Source organism: Bos indicus, chromosome 3 (genome assembly GCF_029378745.1).
Source record: "Bos indicus isolate NIAB-ARS_2022 breed Sahiwal x Tharparkar chromosome 3, NIAB-ARS_B.indTharparkar_mat_pri_1.0, whole genome shotgun sequence".
Lineage (NCBI taxonomy): Eukaryota > Metazoa > Chordata > Mammalia > Artiodactyla > Bovidae > Bos > Bos indicus.
In genome coordinates, this window is record NC_091762.1 from 67,039,701 (window position 1) to 67,057,086 (window position 17,386).

General features: G+C 36.7%; 1 protein-coding gene across 5 annotated transcripts in view; it reads right to left on the bottom strand.

Annotated features, from left to right (window-relative positions):
* The window catches only part of NEXN (nexilin F-actin binding protein), a 55,960-nt gene that overhangs the window by 28,424 nt on the left and 10,150 nt on the right, over positions 1-17,386 (bottom strand). For 3 of the 5 annotated variants that reach the window (XM_070786280.1, XM_070786282.1, XM_070786281.1), the window contains exons 2-5: positions 4,355-4,433; positions 2,912-3,103; positions 2,629-2,707; positions 2,395-2,543 (exon numbers count right to left, since the gene is read on the bottom strand). In XM_070786280.1, the coding sequence (XP_070642381.1) occupies positions 2,395-2,543; positions 2,629-2,707; positions 2,912-3,103; positions 4,355-4,381 (447 nt within the window). In that variant the 5' untranslated portion in view covers positions 4,382-4,433. The remainder of the gene's footprint in view (positions 1-2,394; positions 2,544-2,628; positions 2,708-2,911; positions 3,104-4,354; positions 4,434-17,386) is intronic. The other 2 variants (XM_070786283.1, XM_070786284.1) reach the window with 1 other exon arrangement.

Here is a 17,386-nt window from a genome sequence, read left to right on the forward strand (position 1 = left end):
GAAGTAGACTAACCCCATGTGTATACTCATTATTTCCTGCCAAGCACCATATATTTTAATTATATATTTTACTATAATTTTATTACCTTCTTTTACAATTTGTATTATAAATATAATTACATATAGTGATATGTTTTATATTTATAACATATAACCTAAAATGTTCATTTTTTAATAATTGTGCCCCCTTCTGAAATTTCATTTAAAAATGAATCCTAATCTTTGATGACTGGAGGTGACAGAGGTAAAGTATACCATTCTCTCTTTACACAAAGAAATACAAAGTGATAAAATATAGAAAATCCCAATTCTTTTCTATAATTTCATCTGGCATATATCATTATTTGCCACCATACAAATGGCTACTTGTGCCATAAAAGTGGTTATTCACAAAGTCAGAGTAAATTTCCTTTACATGCAAATATGGCATATGCTTTGCCTTCTTTGTCATTTTTCTGTTTGTTTTGGGGTTTTTTGTTTGTTTGTTTGGCCATGCTGTGCAGCTTGTAGGATCTTAATTCCTTGACCAAGGATTGAACCTGGACTCCCAGCAGAGAAAGTGCTGAGTCCTAATCACTGGACTGCCAGGGAAGTCCCTGTCACTTTTGTTCAGAAAAGTTGTAGGAACTGAAAGAAGCATAGCAAACAGATTTAAGACACTTAAAGGCAAAAAGGAGCCAAGTACAACCTCGCAATAAAAATGGTTATGAAAGAGACAATATACTGTGAATATTATGTTAGGATACTTGTTAAAATGTTGATGAGAGAAGGGAAAACTAAAATGGTTTCATGACATTTTATTTATATGTACTACTATTTAGATGAAACATTCATTTATAGCCCACTTACTTTGTACCAGGCACTGTCCTAAATGCTTCCACTTATTAACTCATATAATCTTAATAAAACTCTGAGAGATAAATACCGTTATTGTACTAGTTTAGTTTCACTAAAATCAGTATGTTAATCATCTCTTTTGATCCTACAGTGTAGACAAGGTTAAAGTACATAAGCAATATAACTGTCTTCTGGCATTTTTTTCAACTCTATGACTACAGATCATTTATAATATAAAACAAATATCAATATATTAGAGAAATTTTGTGAACTGATCAGTTCTTTACTTAATAAAATGTTCATTTTGACTATTAGAATTTCAAGTTTCTATGTCATTACAATCATTAATCATTTTGAGAGATTAACTTTTTCTGGAACTTAGATCAGATTCTTGAATATTTTAAAATCTTTACCAGCCTCTTAGTTCTCATCCTTTGAGCAGAAAGCTATGGTACATATACACAATGGAGTATTACTCAGCCATTAAAAAGAATACATTTGAATCAGTTCTAATGAGATGGATAAAACTGGAACCTATTATACAGAGTGAAGTAAGCCAGAAAGAAAAACACCAATACAGTATAGAAAGATGGTAACAATAACCCTGTGTACGAGACAGCAAAAGAGACACTGATGTATAGATCAGTCTTATGGACTCTGTGGGAGAGGGAGAGGGTGGGGAGATTTGGGAGAATAGCATTGAAACATGTATAATATCATGTATGAAACGAGTCGCCAGTCCAGGTTCAATGCACGGTACTGGATGCTTGGGGCTGGTGCACTGGGACGACCCAGAGGGAGGGTAGGGGAGGGAGGAGGGAGGAGGGTTCAGGATGGGGAACGCGGGTATACCTGTGGCGGATTCATTTCGATATTTGGCCAAACTAATACAATATTGTAAAGTTTAAAAATAAAATTAAAAAAAAAATAAAGAAAATATATGCGAATTTTAAGTTCATTAAGAGATTCTATAAAATCATAGTAATAATGTCTTTCTTCTTCTAGTTTGTTCTTCATGGCTATGGGCATCAGGAATGGCTAGTAAAGGACATGACTGTCACACCTATCTCCCCTCTCCTACCACCATCCCCAACTTGCTAATAATACCATTATTGAATGAAATGTGACTTAATTTTGTTACATGTTACAAATAATTGAGTAGGAAGATATTCTAATTAAGCCTTAGTGCTTGATAATATCCAGCAAGTATTTTTGATTGCTATTAAAAGATCAGCATTTTGTTACATGTCTGGATAATTTATGTGTGAATTTGCCTTATATCTTTGTAAAATTTCCTAATGTGTCAAGAAAAATACAGAATGTGGACAGAATAAGACAGTATATAACAAAAGTCATCTCAGTACTCAACCTTGAAATAGACACATTCTTTCTAGGCATTCGATATTAAATATTGTGCTTAAGACCTTACTTTCATGCTAGCTGCTATTTAATAGGTTTATGTTATAGTAAAACACTTTGATTAGGCAACATACTGGTTAGTTTTATTCTGTACAATTAGTTTCTGCAGCAAATACTGACTGAATATCTATTGTATACCTGCTCAGCCCTTCTTGCTAATTCACGTTGTATCTTCCTCTTCTCTAAAAGGTCCTGCTCAATTCGGCGTTTTCGTTCCTCCTCCGTCCTCTTCCTTTGTTCCTCTTGTCTTTGTTTCTCCATTTCAGCAAATTTACCTTTAACAGTTCCTAAGAATATATGAAACAAGTTTGACATTTTGTTTTGTTTCTTTGTTTGCAGTTTTATTTACAGTTTACCCCTCAAGTGGCTTACCTGTTAGCTTTGGGACATAAGCCTTTTCTACTTTAGAAGATACCTCTTCTTCATCATCAGAAGCAAGCATTTCTTTAATCTAGATGGGTAAATAAATTAACATGAACATGTCAAAACTTCAGATTAAATCATATTATATGCAGAGTTTGAAATTAGCTTATAAATGCAGAAAATATTTTAAGTACAGTTAATATGAAATGTGGTTAATGTGAATAATAAATAAAATGTAAATTCAAATGGTGAAAATTTGCACAAGAATAAAATAAAAATAAAATAAAATAACCTCCTGCTTTCTCCTGTTCCATTCTCTCTCTCTAATATATTGTTCTTTTCTTCTTTGCTTTTCGTCTCTAGATCTCCTTTGATTTCTTTCTTCCCTTGCTCTCTGCATGGCTTCAAACTTATCCTTTACATCACCCTTGCCAAGTTTTGGCACATAGGTTTTTGGTATAGGTTTAGATGAAGAAAGCAGAATCTTCGTTAGAAGAAAATAAAGAGAAGAAAGTTAAAAAAAAAATAAGAAAGGAAGAAATTAGGTAAAGATAGATCAGAATAAGCAATATCAGAAATATTTATCAAAACAGAATATAGAAATGAGTTTGAAACCTTTATTTGTATAAGAATCAGATTAGATACCTTCTAAAATCTAAGTATGAAAGATGATATTACAGAAAATATGAGAGTAAAAATGTTACTAATATATTGCAAGGAAGTCCCATTTTGTATGTGTTCCACTGAAGCTGAACGCTGGAAAAATATAAACTTTGAAGACTGCATTCCATTTCAAAACAACCTGTATTCTACTGACCTATTTCATTATTAAAGATTCAGATTTTACTTGCTTAAAAGATACCAAGTCTAATTTTAATAAGTTAGATAAGTTGAAAACATAGCAAAAAGCTTAAGCCTAATTTATATATTAATTTTCTTGCTTGTTTCTGTATCTAATATGAGGAAAACTGAAGAGCCTTTGCTTCTCATTTGTGGTTGAGGTGAGCCATGGCCTTTGTGCACAAGCAGTGATTTTTGTTGTTACTACTGCTGCACTGCCCATCTAGAACTTCTTTAAGCCAACACTGAAAATACGTGAGAATGCGGTATCATTCCAAGTAGGATGTGCTCTAGGGAAAATTTCCAAATGACAAACAAGCTTTCCAAAGAAGGAGGAATCTGTTAAAAGGCTGGAGAAACGGGTTTCCTCCATTTTGAAACCAGGAAACCAAATTATTTTTATCTTTTTGAAAATTACACTGATTTCTAAAAGAAGTTTCAGTAAATAAAACTTCATCGCCTCAGAACACCAAACTCCTTCTCCTAGTGTTAATGGCAAATTGATTAATTAATCTGTGGCATACACAGCCTCTATTTTATTTTCTACTTATGGTGTCATTGATTTCTCATAAGAGTATATGTCAATTCTGGGTTTTTTTAATACTGAAAAAACAATTTCTAAGATTTGTCAATATGTTAAAATTTACTCAAGATGCTAGCCATCACATCCACTTTACCATCACACACACAATTTTATAATCATGCTTCCTAGATAAGAATCCAAATGAAAATACTGAGACCAGCTTGTGAATTTTATCTCTTCTTATGTCTTACATCTTGACACTATGTTACTATGAACTTCTGTGGATGACCTTTCCACCAGTTGCCCTTCTAGCAGTTATGCAGTCAACTCTAAGATTCCCCCATTTTTTAACTTTTAAGTTAAAAAGCTTACCTCAGCCTTTTGGGAAATATCATTCATGTTTGCTCTATGTGGTCTTGGGGTGATTATGAAGCTTTGTAATTTTCTGCTCCTGAAAAAAATATTAATATTGAGTAAGAATTTTTGATGACTTAATTTTTTAAAGTGCTATATAAATATTTTTATAAAGAGAAATAGCACATTTATTACCCCTCAAAAAATAATGACATAATCTAAGCACATAATTAACTACAGTAACTCTCAGTTCTTTCCCCAAGATTTAGGGTATAGAAGGTATAAGGTGCATGGTGTTAAAAAAATCCTTGTAAGTTAATAACCCAAAATAGTTTAGTGAATGTGTCAAGTGCCTGTGCAAAGAATTTGTATTGTTATTGGATGTGTATTATTCTATAGTTATCAACGAAGTCAAGGTGGTTGATGATGTTATTTGGATCTTCTATGTCTTTAATAAAAAAAATTTTGTTTTGGTCTAGTTCTTAACCTCGGAGAAGGCAATGGCACCCCACTGCAGTACTCTTGCCTGGAAAATCCCATGGATGGAGGAGCCTGGTAGGCTGCAGTCCATGGGGTCGCTAAGAGTCGGACATGACTGAGCAACTTCACTTTCACTTTTCACTTTCATGCATTGGAGAAGGAAATGGCAACCCACTCCAGTGTTCTTGCCTGGAGAATCCCAGGGACGGGGGAGCCTGGTGGCTGCCGTCTATGGGGCCACACAGAGTCAGACACGACTGAAGTGACTTAGCAGCAGCAGTTCTTAACCTATCTAGAATTGTCTATTCCTTTAATTCTGTCATTTTTATTTCATGTAATTTCAAACTTTTAACAATGCATATGCATGCGTGTGTGTGTACATATGCCATTCCCCTTTTCTGCCTACTTCTGTATTGATTGAATATTTTTTACAATTTTATTTTAATTTGCCTATTGGCTTTAAATTTTCAATTTTAAAAAATTCGAAGGTATAATAGACATACAGTAAGCTATATTTTTTGAAAGTGCATAGTTCAATGAGTTCTGACATATGTATATACCCAGGACACTATCAGCACAATCAAGATATAAATATATAGGGATTCCCTGGTGGTCCAGTGGTTAGAACTCAGCACTTTCACTGTCGTGGCCTGTGTTCAATCACTGGTTAGGAAACCGAGATCCCAAAGCCACACAGTGTAGCCAAAAAAAAAAAGAAAGAAAAAAACTGAATATATACTTACACCCAAAAGTATCCCAGATCCCCTTAACCTCCCTTTTCTTTCAGCTGTTCCCACCTCCATTCCTAGGCAGATAATGCTTTCTATCACTTGTAGATTAGTTTACGTTTTCTATGAAAGGAATCATACAAGTATGTACTCTACTGTTCAGCTTCTTTCACCATGCATAATTATTTTGAGATTCATCCATGTCATTGCATATACCAAAAGTTCATTTCTTTTTATTACTGAATAATATTCCATTGTATTAATATACCAGAGTTAACCACTGTTAATCATTCATCTGCAGATGGACATTTAAGTTGTTTCCAATTACTATTAAAAATAAAGCTGGTATGAGTATTCACGTACAAGTCTGTGTGTGGACATATGCTTTTTTATTTCTCTTGGGTAAATAAATGAAGTATAATGGCTAGGCCTTATGGTAAATGTATGTTCAACTTTTTAAAGAACTGCCAAACTGTTTTCTAAATGGCTGTACTATTTTATCTTCCCACCAATATGAGAGCTATACTTTCTCTGCATCTTCGTCAACACTTGGTATGCTGCTGCTGCTGCTGCTAAGTCGCTTCAGTCATGGCCGACTCTATGCAACCCCATAGACGGCAGCCCACCAGGCTCCCCCGTCCCTGGGATTCTCCAGGCAAGAACACTGGAGTGGGTCGCCATTTCCTTCTCCAATGCATGAAAGTGAAAAGTGAAAGTGAAGTCGCTCAGTCGTTCTTAGCTACCCCATGGACTGCGGCCCACCAGGCTCCTCCATCCATGGGATTTTCCAGATAAGAGTGCTGGAGTGGGGTGCCATTGCCTTCTCCAACACTTAGTGTAGTCTTCTTAATTTCAGACATTCTAAATGTATGCAGTGACATCATATTATGGTATTAATTAACATTCCTTGGTACCTAATGATATTGAACATCTTTTCGTATATTTCTTTTCTATCTGTAAATATTCTTTTATGAAAGTGTCTACTTAAATCTTTTGCCCATTTTATTGTTGTTCAGTTGCTAAGTCAGGTCTGACTCTTTGCAATCCCATGGACTGCAGCACGCCAGGCTTCCTCGTCCTTCACTGTCTTCGAGAGTTTGCTTAAATTCATGTCCATTGAGTCAGTGATGCCATCCAACCATCTCATCATCTGTTTCCCACTTCTCCTCTTGCCCTCAATCTTTCCCTGCATCAGAGTCTTTTCCAATCAGTTGGTTCTTTTCATCAGGTGGCCCAAGTATGTCTGTGTCTGTGAGATAATTATGTTTTTCCATCTTCATTATGGTGAACTACATTAATTTGGTTTCAAATGTTAAATAGACTTTATATTCCCAGGATAAAATTCACCATGCATTATCCTTTAACATACTGATAATTTGATAAAACCTTTTGAGAAGTTTTGCAACCATGTTTATAAAGCATATTGGTCTGCAGATTTTTTTTTCTTATAACGTCTGTTTTTGTTAACAGAGTAATACTGCTCTCATAGAATGAGTTGAGAAGTATTTCCTTTTCTTTAATTTTCCCTAAGAAATTTCTTCCTTTTCTTTATGTTTCATGCAGAACTGGTACTAATTTTTCCTTAAATGTTTGCAAGAACTTCCCAGTGAAGCCATCTGGGGCTAAAGTTTTCTTTTGTGGCAGGAGAAAATATGATAGGAGGGAGGTGGACATGATTCCATGTAATTATTAACAAGTTCTTAACTTTGGTCAGTTAGTAGGTCTGTGAGTGCTTACTATATTATTAACAATAATTGCCCAATAAAAGTAGGTCATGCATGAATGTGCCTGAGATAAAAATAACAAACAGCTCTAGTTCTGTTCTCTTACCTGAGCCATTCTATTATATCTAGAGTTACCTATTAGATATTTCTTCCTGTATAACTAACAAAACCTAGTCTTCACTGTCATAGCTTCTCAAGTTTTAGAGTTATTTATGGTTCATTCTTCTTCTATATATCCTAATTTTAACAGATTATCACAATTCGTTAATGTTACTTTCAAATTTATTCTTATATATTAATTACTTCACTATTTTTACTGCTCCAGTATTAATACAGCCTTCATCACCTCACAGTTTGATTACTACAATTTGATAATCAGATCTAAATTCCAACTCTGTTGCTTCCTAGTTAGGATTAGATAACATATAACATGTTATCTCAAAAATAATGCCTTACATTATTAGGTATCAATAATTTTGATTGATTTCATTACTCATGGTCTCCCTTAACCTTTTCAGCAAAAACCTACATTTCCCTGCCAGTGAGCATATATTAACATGTTATTTGTGCAATTTAAAATAGTAATACAAAAGTGTATGATGAAAATTTGTGCAATCTCATGAGATTATAAGGACTGATCATTTTAGCTGAATTAATTGACCAGCAGGAAGTCTTTTTATCCTGGTGAAATTAAATTGTGTGGCTTGTTGATACTGTCAAGAGTAATCCTGGAGAATAAATGGATCAGTTAACACTTGTCACCTAGTTAAAAAAAAAAATTCAAATTAAATTTTGACTTCTTTATAGATTCAGAATAAAATATTGATTTTTTAAATGTAGTATGAACAAAACCACTTAAAATAGTTTTTAAAGTGTCATTTCAATATTCTGAGCTCTCATTTTGAAAGTCTGTGAAAATTTGAGTAGTACTAATGTTAACATTATTGCTTAAAATATAAGCAAACTATCCTTTGCTGACAGTTTACTCTGTTCTGAGCTTTGAGGATAAAAAAATTGCAGCAAAATAAGTTAATTAGCTCTTGTTTTTTAAGGCGTAAATTACAAACCAGTAGGACCTATATATCTTTCATAGTTTTAGGTTGAACAAAAAAATTTCAAAATCAAGCAGATAAATATTTGTAGGATTTACAGATAATTTTTAAAAGACATTACACTGCCTGGTAGAAACGATAGCAGGATTCCATTGCTAACTCTGTTGTCTTTCTGTGCTGAACCAGGGTTAAAGGTATAAATTAGACTACATTTGGTTTATTAATTTTACAGGAAACAATTCTGTTCCACAGTCATTGACTGCATTGTATTCTCTCACTGGTACTATTGTACTATCTCACTAGTACATCCTTTTATCACAATATGAATAATTTATGATGATAGTAATCCAAGCTAATAGTTATTGAGCCTTTACTGTGTGCCAGGTAATGTACCAGCTGGTTAACAATCATTATTTCATTTATTTTCCACAATATTCATTTGAAGTGAATACTATTATCAAACCCTATCTCAAAAAACTTTCCAAACTCAGTCATTTAAAATTTCTTAAAATATTAATATGAGAAAAATGTCTTGGAGTTTCTCTAGTAGGATTTGAAGTCTTATGGAAATTGTTACAGAAAATGAGACTTAGAAAAGTCAAGTAACTTGCCAAAGACCATACAAACAATGAGTGGTGGACAAAGGGGACACAGATTGGCAGTGTGACTACTGAGTCTGCACTCTTACCCATTGTATTATGCTGATGCCAAGAAAGCAGCACAACTGCTTTGTGTGATGGGGATGAGGGGAATACCAACCAGCTTATAAGCTTTGACTTACTTGTGTAATCAACAGAGCCTTTAATCCAATTATTTGAGAACCACAATTCCAAGCAGTAGAAATATGTCGGAAGCTGAAAAGACATGATTAACGGTATTCTCTACACTTAGTGAATTTGTAATCTTTAGCTGGCAACTAGTAGCAGAATACGGTGCTGGATGAATTGAGAAACAGGTATTTTGCCCTATGAGAGCATCACAGAGTTTTTATTTAAGTAGCTTATTTCCTTTTAAAGTGATACAGGCTAACAGTTATTCTCTTGACGTTAAGCAGAACACAGACGGAGGTTACGAAATTATTCCCAGGTACTGAATGAAATGCTGCTATCTCAGCTGGTTGTGGTTTAGAATTCATTTAGCGAACTCATTCATGTGGGATGAAGTCAGGGGCCGTTCGGGCTCTGATTTTTAAAGTGCCCAAGTCAGCAACACGCAAGCAGCACTCTGACTGCTGCAACTAAGGACAGTGAAGAATCCAGTAACAATATTCGCATGCATGTTATTCTCTTTTTTTTTTTTTTTTAATGTTATTCTCTTGATTAAGGAACACATGGATATATTCTATCATTCTGCTAAATTGCCAAAAGTACAAAAGGCTTCTAAATTTTTATCTAACAGAACATTATTTAACAGTGTAATCCAAATTCTTTTATTTGCTTCATGACTGAGAATTTTGATTTTATGAAAACTTTATTTTTTTAATGCTGTTGTTGCTTAGTTGCTAAGTAGTGTCCAACTCTTTGTGACCCCATGGACTGTGGCCCGCCAGGATCCTCTGTCCATGGGATTTCCAAGGCAAGAATACTGGAGTGGGTTGCCATTTCCTTCTCCAGGGGCTCCTCCTGACCCAGGGGTCGAACCCACATCTCCTGCATTGGCAGGCACTGGCAGTTGGACTCTACCGCTGAACCACCAGGCTGCAGCCAGGTCTTAGTTGCAGTACACAGAATCTTTTTTATGTGTTGCAGCATGCAGGTTCTTTAGTTGAGGCATATAGGATCTAGTTCTCTGATCGGGGATCAAACTCAGGGCCCTTGCAGTGGGAATGTGGAGTCTTAGCCACTGGACCACCAGGGAAGTCCTATGAAAACTTTTTAAAGTATTAATTGACTCCAACAAAGTCATAATAAGGACTCTATGAAGCATTTAAAAATTAGCTGAATGTCACACATTTTAGTGAATCTCAACACTAAACCGTAAATCCATCAAGGAAATTCCTGTGAAAGGGAGTCGCAGACACTGAACTTGAGTCAAGGAATGGAGCCATAGTGCTAACTTGCAGCTGAAAATGTTTGTTTCCTTAAATCCTCTTCTTTCTCTCTCTCTATCCTCACTCTACAAGCCTGAAGTACTCATGCCCTTCCTACCAGACAGACACAGTCACCTTCGTGCATGCTAAGTCACTTCAGTCCTGACTCCTCGTGACACCATGGACTGTATGTAGCCCGCCAGGCTCCTCTGCCCATAGGATTCTCCAGGCAAGAATACTGGAGTGGGTTGCCATTTCCTTCTCCAGGGGGTCTTCCCCACCGAGCGATCGAACCCAAGTCTCATTATGTTCCCTGCATTGCCAGGTGGATTCTTATCACTAGCACCTGGGCAGTAACCTTTAACCCTGACACAACTGTCTCCTTTTCTGTCAGCCAACCAGGGACCATGCTGTGGACTAAGTTGCTCAATATGTAAATGACTGTAATTATATGTTGTACAATGTGTATTATGAAATTAAAATTTAAAAACAAATAACACGTACAGTTTCAATCTTGTCATAACATTTCATAAACCTTCTCATACAAAAGCTTACAGATTTGTGTATTTTTTTAATTGGACAAAAGTTTCATACAAATATAATACGAAATCTTTCAAAATTTTCTCCTAGAACTTTTGATGCTTAAGGACCTTGGTAGAATTCAGAATTATAAATATATCTTAATGATAATATCTCACTTAATTGTTGATTTTTCAAACACATGGCAACAAAGATGGAATTCCCTGGTAGTCCAGTGGTTAGGACTCAGCACTTTTACTGCCAGGGGCTTAAGTTTGATCTCTGGTTGGGGAACTAACATTACATAAGCTGTGCAGTGTGTGTGGCCAGAAAAGCAAAAACAAAAGACAACGATGGTGGAAGAAATACTGGAATTAGAGCCTGAAAACTTTGATGAGGTCATTTATTAGATGTATGGCCCCGGGAAAGCCAGTTAAATTCTGTGAACTTCCATTTTACATGTAAATTAGGCATAATAATGTTTTTCTCTTTATGAAGTGAAGTGAAAGTCACTCAGTCGTGTCCGACTCTTTTTGACCCCATGGACTATACAGTCCATGGAATTCTCCAGGCCAGAATACTGGAGTAGGTAGCCTTTCCCTTCTCCAGGGGATCTTCCCAACCCAGGGATCAAACCCAGGTCTCCTGCACTGCAGGCAGATTCTTTACCAACTGAGCCATAAGAGAAGCCCAAGATTACTGGAGTGGGTAGCCTATCCCTTCTCCAGGGGATTTTCCCAACCCAGGAACTGAACTTAAGTCTCCTGCATTGCAGGTGGGTTCTTTACCAACTGAACTATCAGGGAAGCCCTTTTCTCTTTATGCGTGTATGCTAAGTTGCTTCAGTCGTGTCTGATTCTTTGCAACACTGTGGACTGTAGCCCGCCAGGCTCCTCTGTCCATGTGGATTCTCCAGGCAAGAACATTGGAGTCTGTTGCCTTGCTCTCCTCCAGGGGATCTTTCCAACCCAGGGATCCAACCTCATCTCTTACGTCTCCTACAATGGCATGCAGGTTCTTTACCAGCTGAGCCTTAAGGGAAACTGTCCATAATGTCCGTTTTATGGACAGTTTCTACCTTCTGAACTTCACTGCTGCATCTGACACTCTATCACTTCTCTATTCTGAAATCCTTCTCACTTGGCTCATGATACCATTTCTCTCCCTGTTCCTTCATGTTTCTAACCATTCCTTCTCTTTGGAGGGTTTCTTTGCCTCTCTACACTTCTTCAGTGTTGTTGGCCCCCATGTTTCAGTCTTTGCCCTTTTCTTCTCACTCTAGACTTTATTATTATTATTATTATTATTTTAACTTTACCATATTGTATTGGTTTTGCCATACATCAACATGCATTTTTATTTCAATGAGTTAATACACTTTGGTTGTTTACCTCTCTGGTTTCATCTTTCTCCATACTTCCCTCCCACTCTATCACATGTCCTGAAATACTGGCCCACCTGAGCCTTTACACAGCTAGCTCCCTCAGCTTGATATTCTACTCATTCTCTTAGCTAACTCCTACTAATTCTTTAGTTCTGAAACTGTCATTTTTCTCCAGGAAGCCTTCCTTGACTCATGAGACTGGGTTAGGTGCTTCTCTGCTGCTGCTGCTGCTAAGTTGCTTCAGTCATGTCCAACTGTGTGCAATCCCATAGATGGCAGCCCACCAGGCTTCCTGTCCCTGGGATTCTCCAGGCAAGAACACTGGAGTGGGTTGCCATTTCCTTCTCCAATGCATGAAAGTGAAAAGTGAAAGTGAAGTCGCTCAGTCGTGTCCGACTCTAGTGACCCCATGGACTGTGGCCCACCAGGCTCCTCCGTCCATGGGATTTTCTAGGCAAAAGTACTGGAGTGGGGTGCCATTGCCTTCTCCACTAGTGTGTGTTAAAACAGCACTCCCATGCTTACCCTAATTATGGCATTCACCACAGTATAAGGGCTTCCCAGGTGGTGCTAGTAGTACAGAACCTGCCTGCCAATGCGGGAGACATAAGAAATGTGGGTTCAGTCCCTGGGTCAAGAAGATTCCCTGGAAGAGGAAATGGCATCCCACTCCAGTATTCTTGCCGGGCCAACCCCATGGACAGAGGAGAGAGGAGTTGCAAAGTCAGACATGACTTGAGCATTCCAGGCAGTAGTAGAGGATGAGATGGTTGGATGGCATCACCAACTCAACGGCTTGAGTTTGAGCAAATTCTGGGAGATGGTGAAGGACAGAGAAGCATGGTGGGCTGCAGTCCATGGGATCATAAGGAGTTGGACATGACTTAGCAATTGAACAAACACAGCAACCATAATATGTGGTAATAAAGCACTTTCTTGACCACCTCCTCTACCAGAAAGTGAGGTCTTTGAGAGCATAGACTGTATTTTATATACCATTGTATCCACAGTATTTAGCACGTGCTGATATATAGAACAGAGAAGGCGATGGCACCCCACTCCAGTACTCTTGCCTGGAAAATCCCATGGACGGAGGAGACTGGCAGGCTGCAGTCCATGGGGTCGTGAAGAGTCGGACACGACTGAGCAACCTCACTTTCACTTTTCACTTTCATGCATTGGAGAAGGAAATGGCAACCCACTCCAGTACTCTTGCCTGGAGAATCCCAGGGATGGGGGAGCCTGGTGGGCTGCCGTCCATGGGGTCGCACAGAGTTGGACACGAATAAAGCGACTTAGCAGCAGCAGCAGATATATAGAAGACTTATATAATAATTGTTTACTGAATAAGTAAATCCTGCCAACTTACAGAGGAAGCACTTTATATGCTGGGATATATTGTGTGACTCTCATTATGGTTAACATTATGTGGGACTACAATATAAATAGAACACACCATTCATCACACAAATATTTATTAAGCAACTCTTATGTGCCAGGCACTCTGCCAGATGTTGAGAAATGCAGCACTGAATAGACAGACACTCTCCCTATTCTCATGTTATTAATAGTCTCCTGGCCAAAACTCTGAACAAAAGCCTTGGAACAGGAATTTTAATGGTCCAGCCCACTATGCTATCTGTAGACTCAGGTAAGATTCTAACATCAACCACACCTGATACAGAATTGAAGACAGCAGACACCATACCCCAACCTTCCCACTAGAGGCCTAAGGTCGGGGACTTCCATTCTCAGTCCACATTTTGCTCTTCTCTTACTTCCACCTGGACCTTCATCTGCATATTTGGTAAACTTTATGTTCCTTTTCTACAACACAGAGGATTGATTCCTTCCTAGTGCCTAGCTCCATGCCTGCTAATTAATAAACTATAATTTAAAATAAATCCCCAAAGCCATCATGAAAAGGTTTTCAATATCCATGTAGTAACCATCAAAGCGAAGAACTCTAAAAGATCCCATTCCTTTGACTCAATTTTTAATTCCCTTAATAAACTGTCTATACTACATTTTAAAATCTGCTGTTGAATATTTCCAAAAGATTTTCAAATTAATCTTTTGGTTTTTTTTTTAATTTTTATTTTATTTTTAAACTTTACAATATTGTATTGGTTCTGCCATATATTGAAATGAATCTGCCACAGGCATACACTTGTTCCCCATCCTGAACCCTCCTCCCTCCTCCCTCCCCATACCATCCCTCTGGGTCGTCCCAGTGCACCAGCCCCAAGCATCCAGTATCGTGCATCAAACCTGGACTGGTGACTCATTTCATATATGATATTATACATATTTCAATGCCATTCTCCCAAATCATCTCACCCTCTCCCTCTCCCACATCAGTGTCTCTTTTGCTGTCTTGTACACAGGGTTATTGTTACCATCTTTCTAAATTCCATATATATGCATTAGTATACTGTATTCGTGTTTTTCTTTGTGGCTTACTTCACTCTGTATAATAGGCTCGTTTCATCCACCTCATTAGAACTGATTCAAATGTATTCTTTTTAATGGCTGCGTAATACTCCACTGTATATATGTACCACAGCTTTCTTATCCATTCATCTGCTGATGGACATCTAGGTTGCTTCCATGTCCTGGCTATTATAAACAGTGCTGCGATGAACATTGGGGTACACATGTCTCTTTCAATTCTGGTTTCCTTCAAATTAATCTTTTGGAAATATATTCTCAAATTTCAAATATCCATTCAATCTTTGATCATTTTATCATCTCCCACTTTCATGCTTTCTACATATATTATTAGTTAACATATAGATGAGTTTCACCTACTTGTCTATAAACTTATGTGGAATTTGCTGCTATATTTGTTGCTGTATAGCACAGAGTTCCCAGGCCCTCCTTCAACTTCACATAATAATCCTTACTAGAAATATTCATATATATTTATTATTCATGTGGATCATTATCATTATGATCAATAAACTTAAACAAAGTTTAAGGACACAAAGTTACCTTGGTTGCTATAGGAAAACTTATTAAACACAATTTCTTCAAAGTTCTTAACTGGCACATATAATCAGAATAATGATTTTAAAGTACAGGTTACATATTGTAAAATAAAGTTTCAAAAGCTCCAGAATGGGACATCCTTGACAGTCTAGTGGTTAAGACTGTGCTGCCAATGCAGGTGGCTCGGGGCTTGGGTTCGATCCCTCGTGGGGGAACTAGGATCTTATATGCTGTGCAGTCAAAAAAAAAAATTCAGGGTAACTTCCAGCCCCAGTTATTTTGATTTCTAATAATGTAACAGCTTGCCATTCTTTCTACCTTCATCAACTTGGCTACTACCTTCTCTACCACTCTGTGCTCTTTAACTCTAGTCTAGGACTCCAGCTCTGCGGATGTTAACTACGTAAGCCCAGAACTAAAATTCTTACCTGGGCTTATTAGGCCCTTTTGCAGGTTCTCCTAGCCTCTCTGACTTACCTTGTCTTCTCCCATTCCTTCAACCTCCCACCTTGACAAATATATTCAGTGACTATTTCGACCTCTGAGAGATTTTTTTTCTCCCTGTAGTGCATATAGTATCTTAGTTCCCCACCAGGGATGGAACCCGTGCCTACTGCAGTGGAAGCTCAGAGTCCTACCCACTGGACTGCAGCGAATTCCCTCCAAGAAAATTCTTAAGCCACTTCCTTACCAGTGAAGTATTTTCCCAAACTAACAATGGTGGTTTTCTGCATTTCACACTAAGAATGGACTTTTTTGCTTTCAGTCTCTGACATCTCAAAATGTGCTTAGATTTTTCTAGATATATGTAGATTTTCTGGTTTCTAGATGCATCTGACATAAATCAAAAATTTTATATTAAACATATCAGATATATTAGTCTAATCTATCTTCTTTATTTAACTTTTTATTATTTCAGGAATATAGTGAAAGCAACTAATATAATCAAACCTCATATACCCACTAAGCTTCAACAAGTATTCGCTTCTTCCATTGTCTTCAACAATACAATCTATTTCATTTACTTTGTCCAATATCTATTTCAGCATAATGCACAATACTTTATAGATGCTCTAAATCCTCCTCCAGCTGCACTCGCCACATTCTAGGCACCATGCAGTGCATCCTCCTAACACCTCAGAATTATGCCCAGAATCAAACCCTATAATTCTGGCCTTTGATTCTTTCTTGGGAAGACTTTAAAGTAACCACTCAAAGGAAACTGGAGAGTTCTCATTTGAGGAAGTCATTAATAAAATGAACTTACGTATATCAACAAAATGTAAGAATTTTTAAAAAGTTGTAATAAATTAGAGGAAAGACCTGGTTTCTCTACATTATATAAAGGAGAAGAGTGGAAACTAACAACTGAATCCCTATTATCTGCCATATACTAGGTGGTTTGCATGTTATTTCATAAACTTAGAGGTGATAAGTATGATAGAGTCAGAAATAATTGGGAAATGAAAAATTAGCTAAAATGAATAAATATGTACTTATTAATTAATTCAAAAACATTTATTAAACATCTTTCTACAATGTGCTAGACAGTATAAGGCACTACATATACAAAGATGAATGTAGAATAAAATATTTATTTTCAGGGAACTCATAGACCACATGGGATGACAGACAATAACCAAGAAAATATAAAAGGGCCCAACGTACAGGCCTGCTATTGAGGAGCTCAGAAGGCTTTTGTTTATATAGATTATATCTACAGATATCAATGTATTAAAAATTAGAAGAGAATTTTCAAATATATACTTGTCATGGGAAATAATAACAAACCTCCTATACATCAACATAAACACATTTTATGAAAAAAAATGTATTTTCCAAAATAAAAATACTTAGGAGAATGACATTGTTTTACATGTTTGCACATCTCTTTAATATCTGGCTTAAAAAAAAGATAGCTATATTCTCATATCTACTTCTGTATTCAAACTATTGTGATATGTTGTTTTGATTGAAGTATGTAAAGAAAGTATGGCCTCATACAGATATGTAGTTATAAAAGAAAGGTCTATGGGTCCTTGAAGGGTCTTGGGGACTTCTAAGGATTCTAAAACCATATTCTGAGACTTGTTGAATTATAGGGAAAATATTCTATCAAATCACACCAGTTTTAATTCAAAAA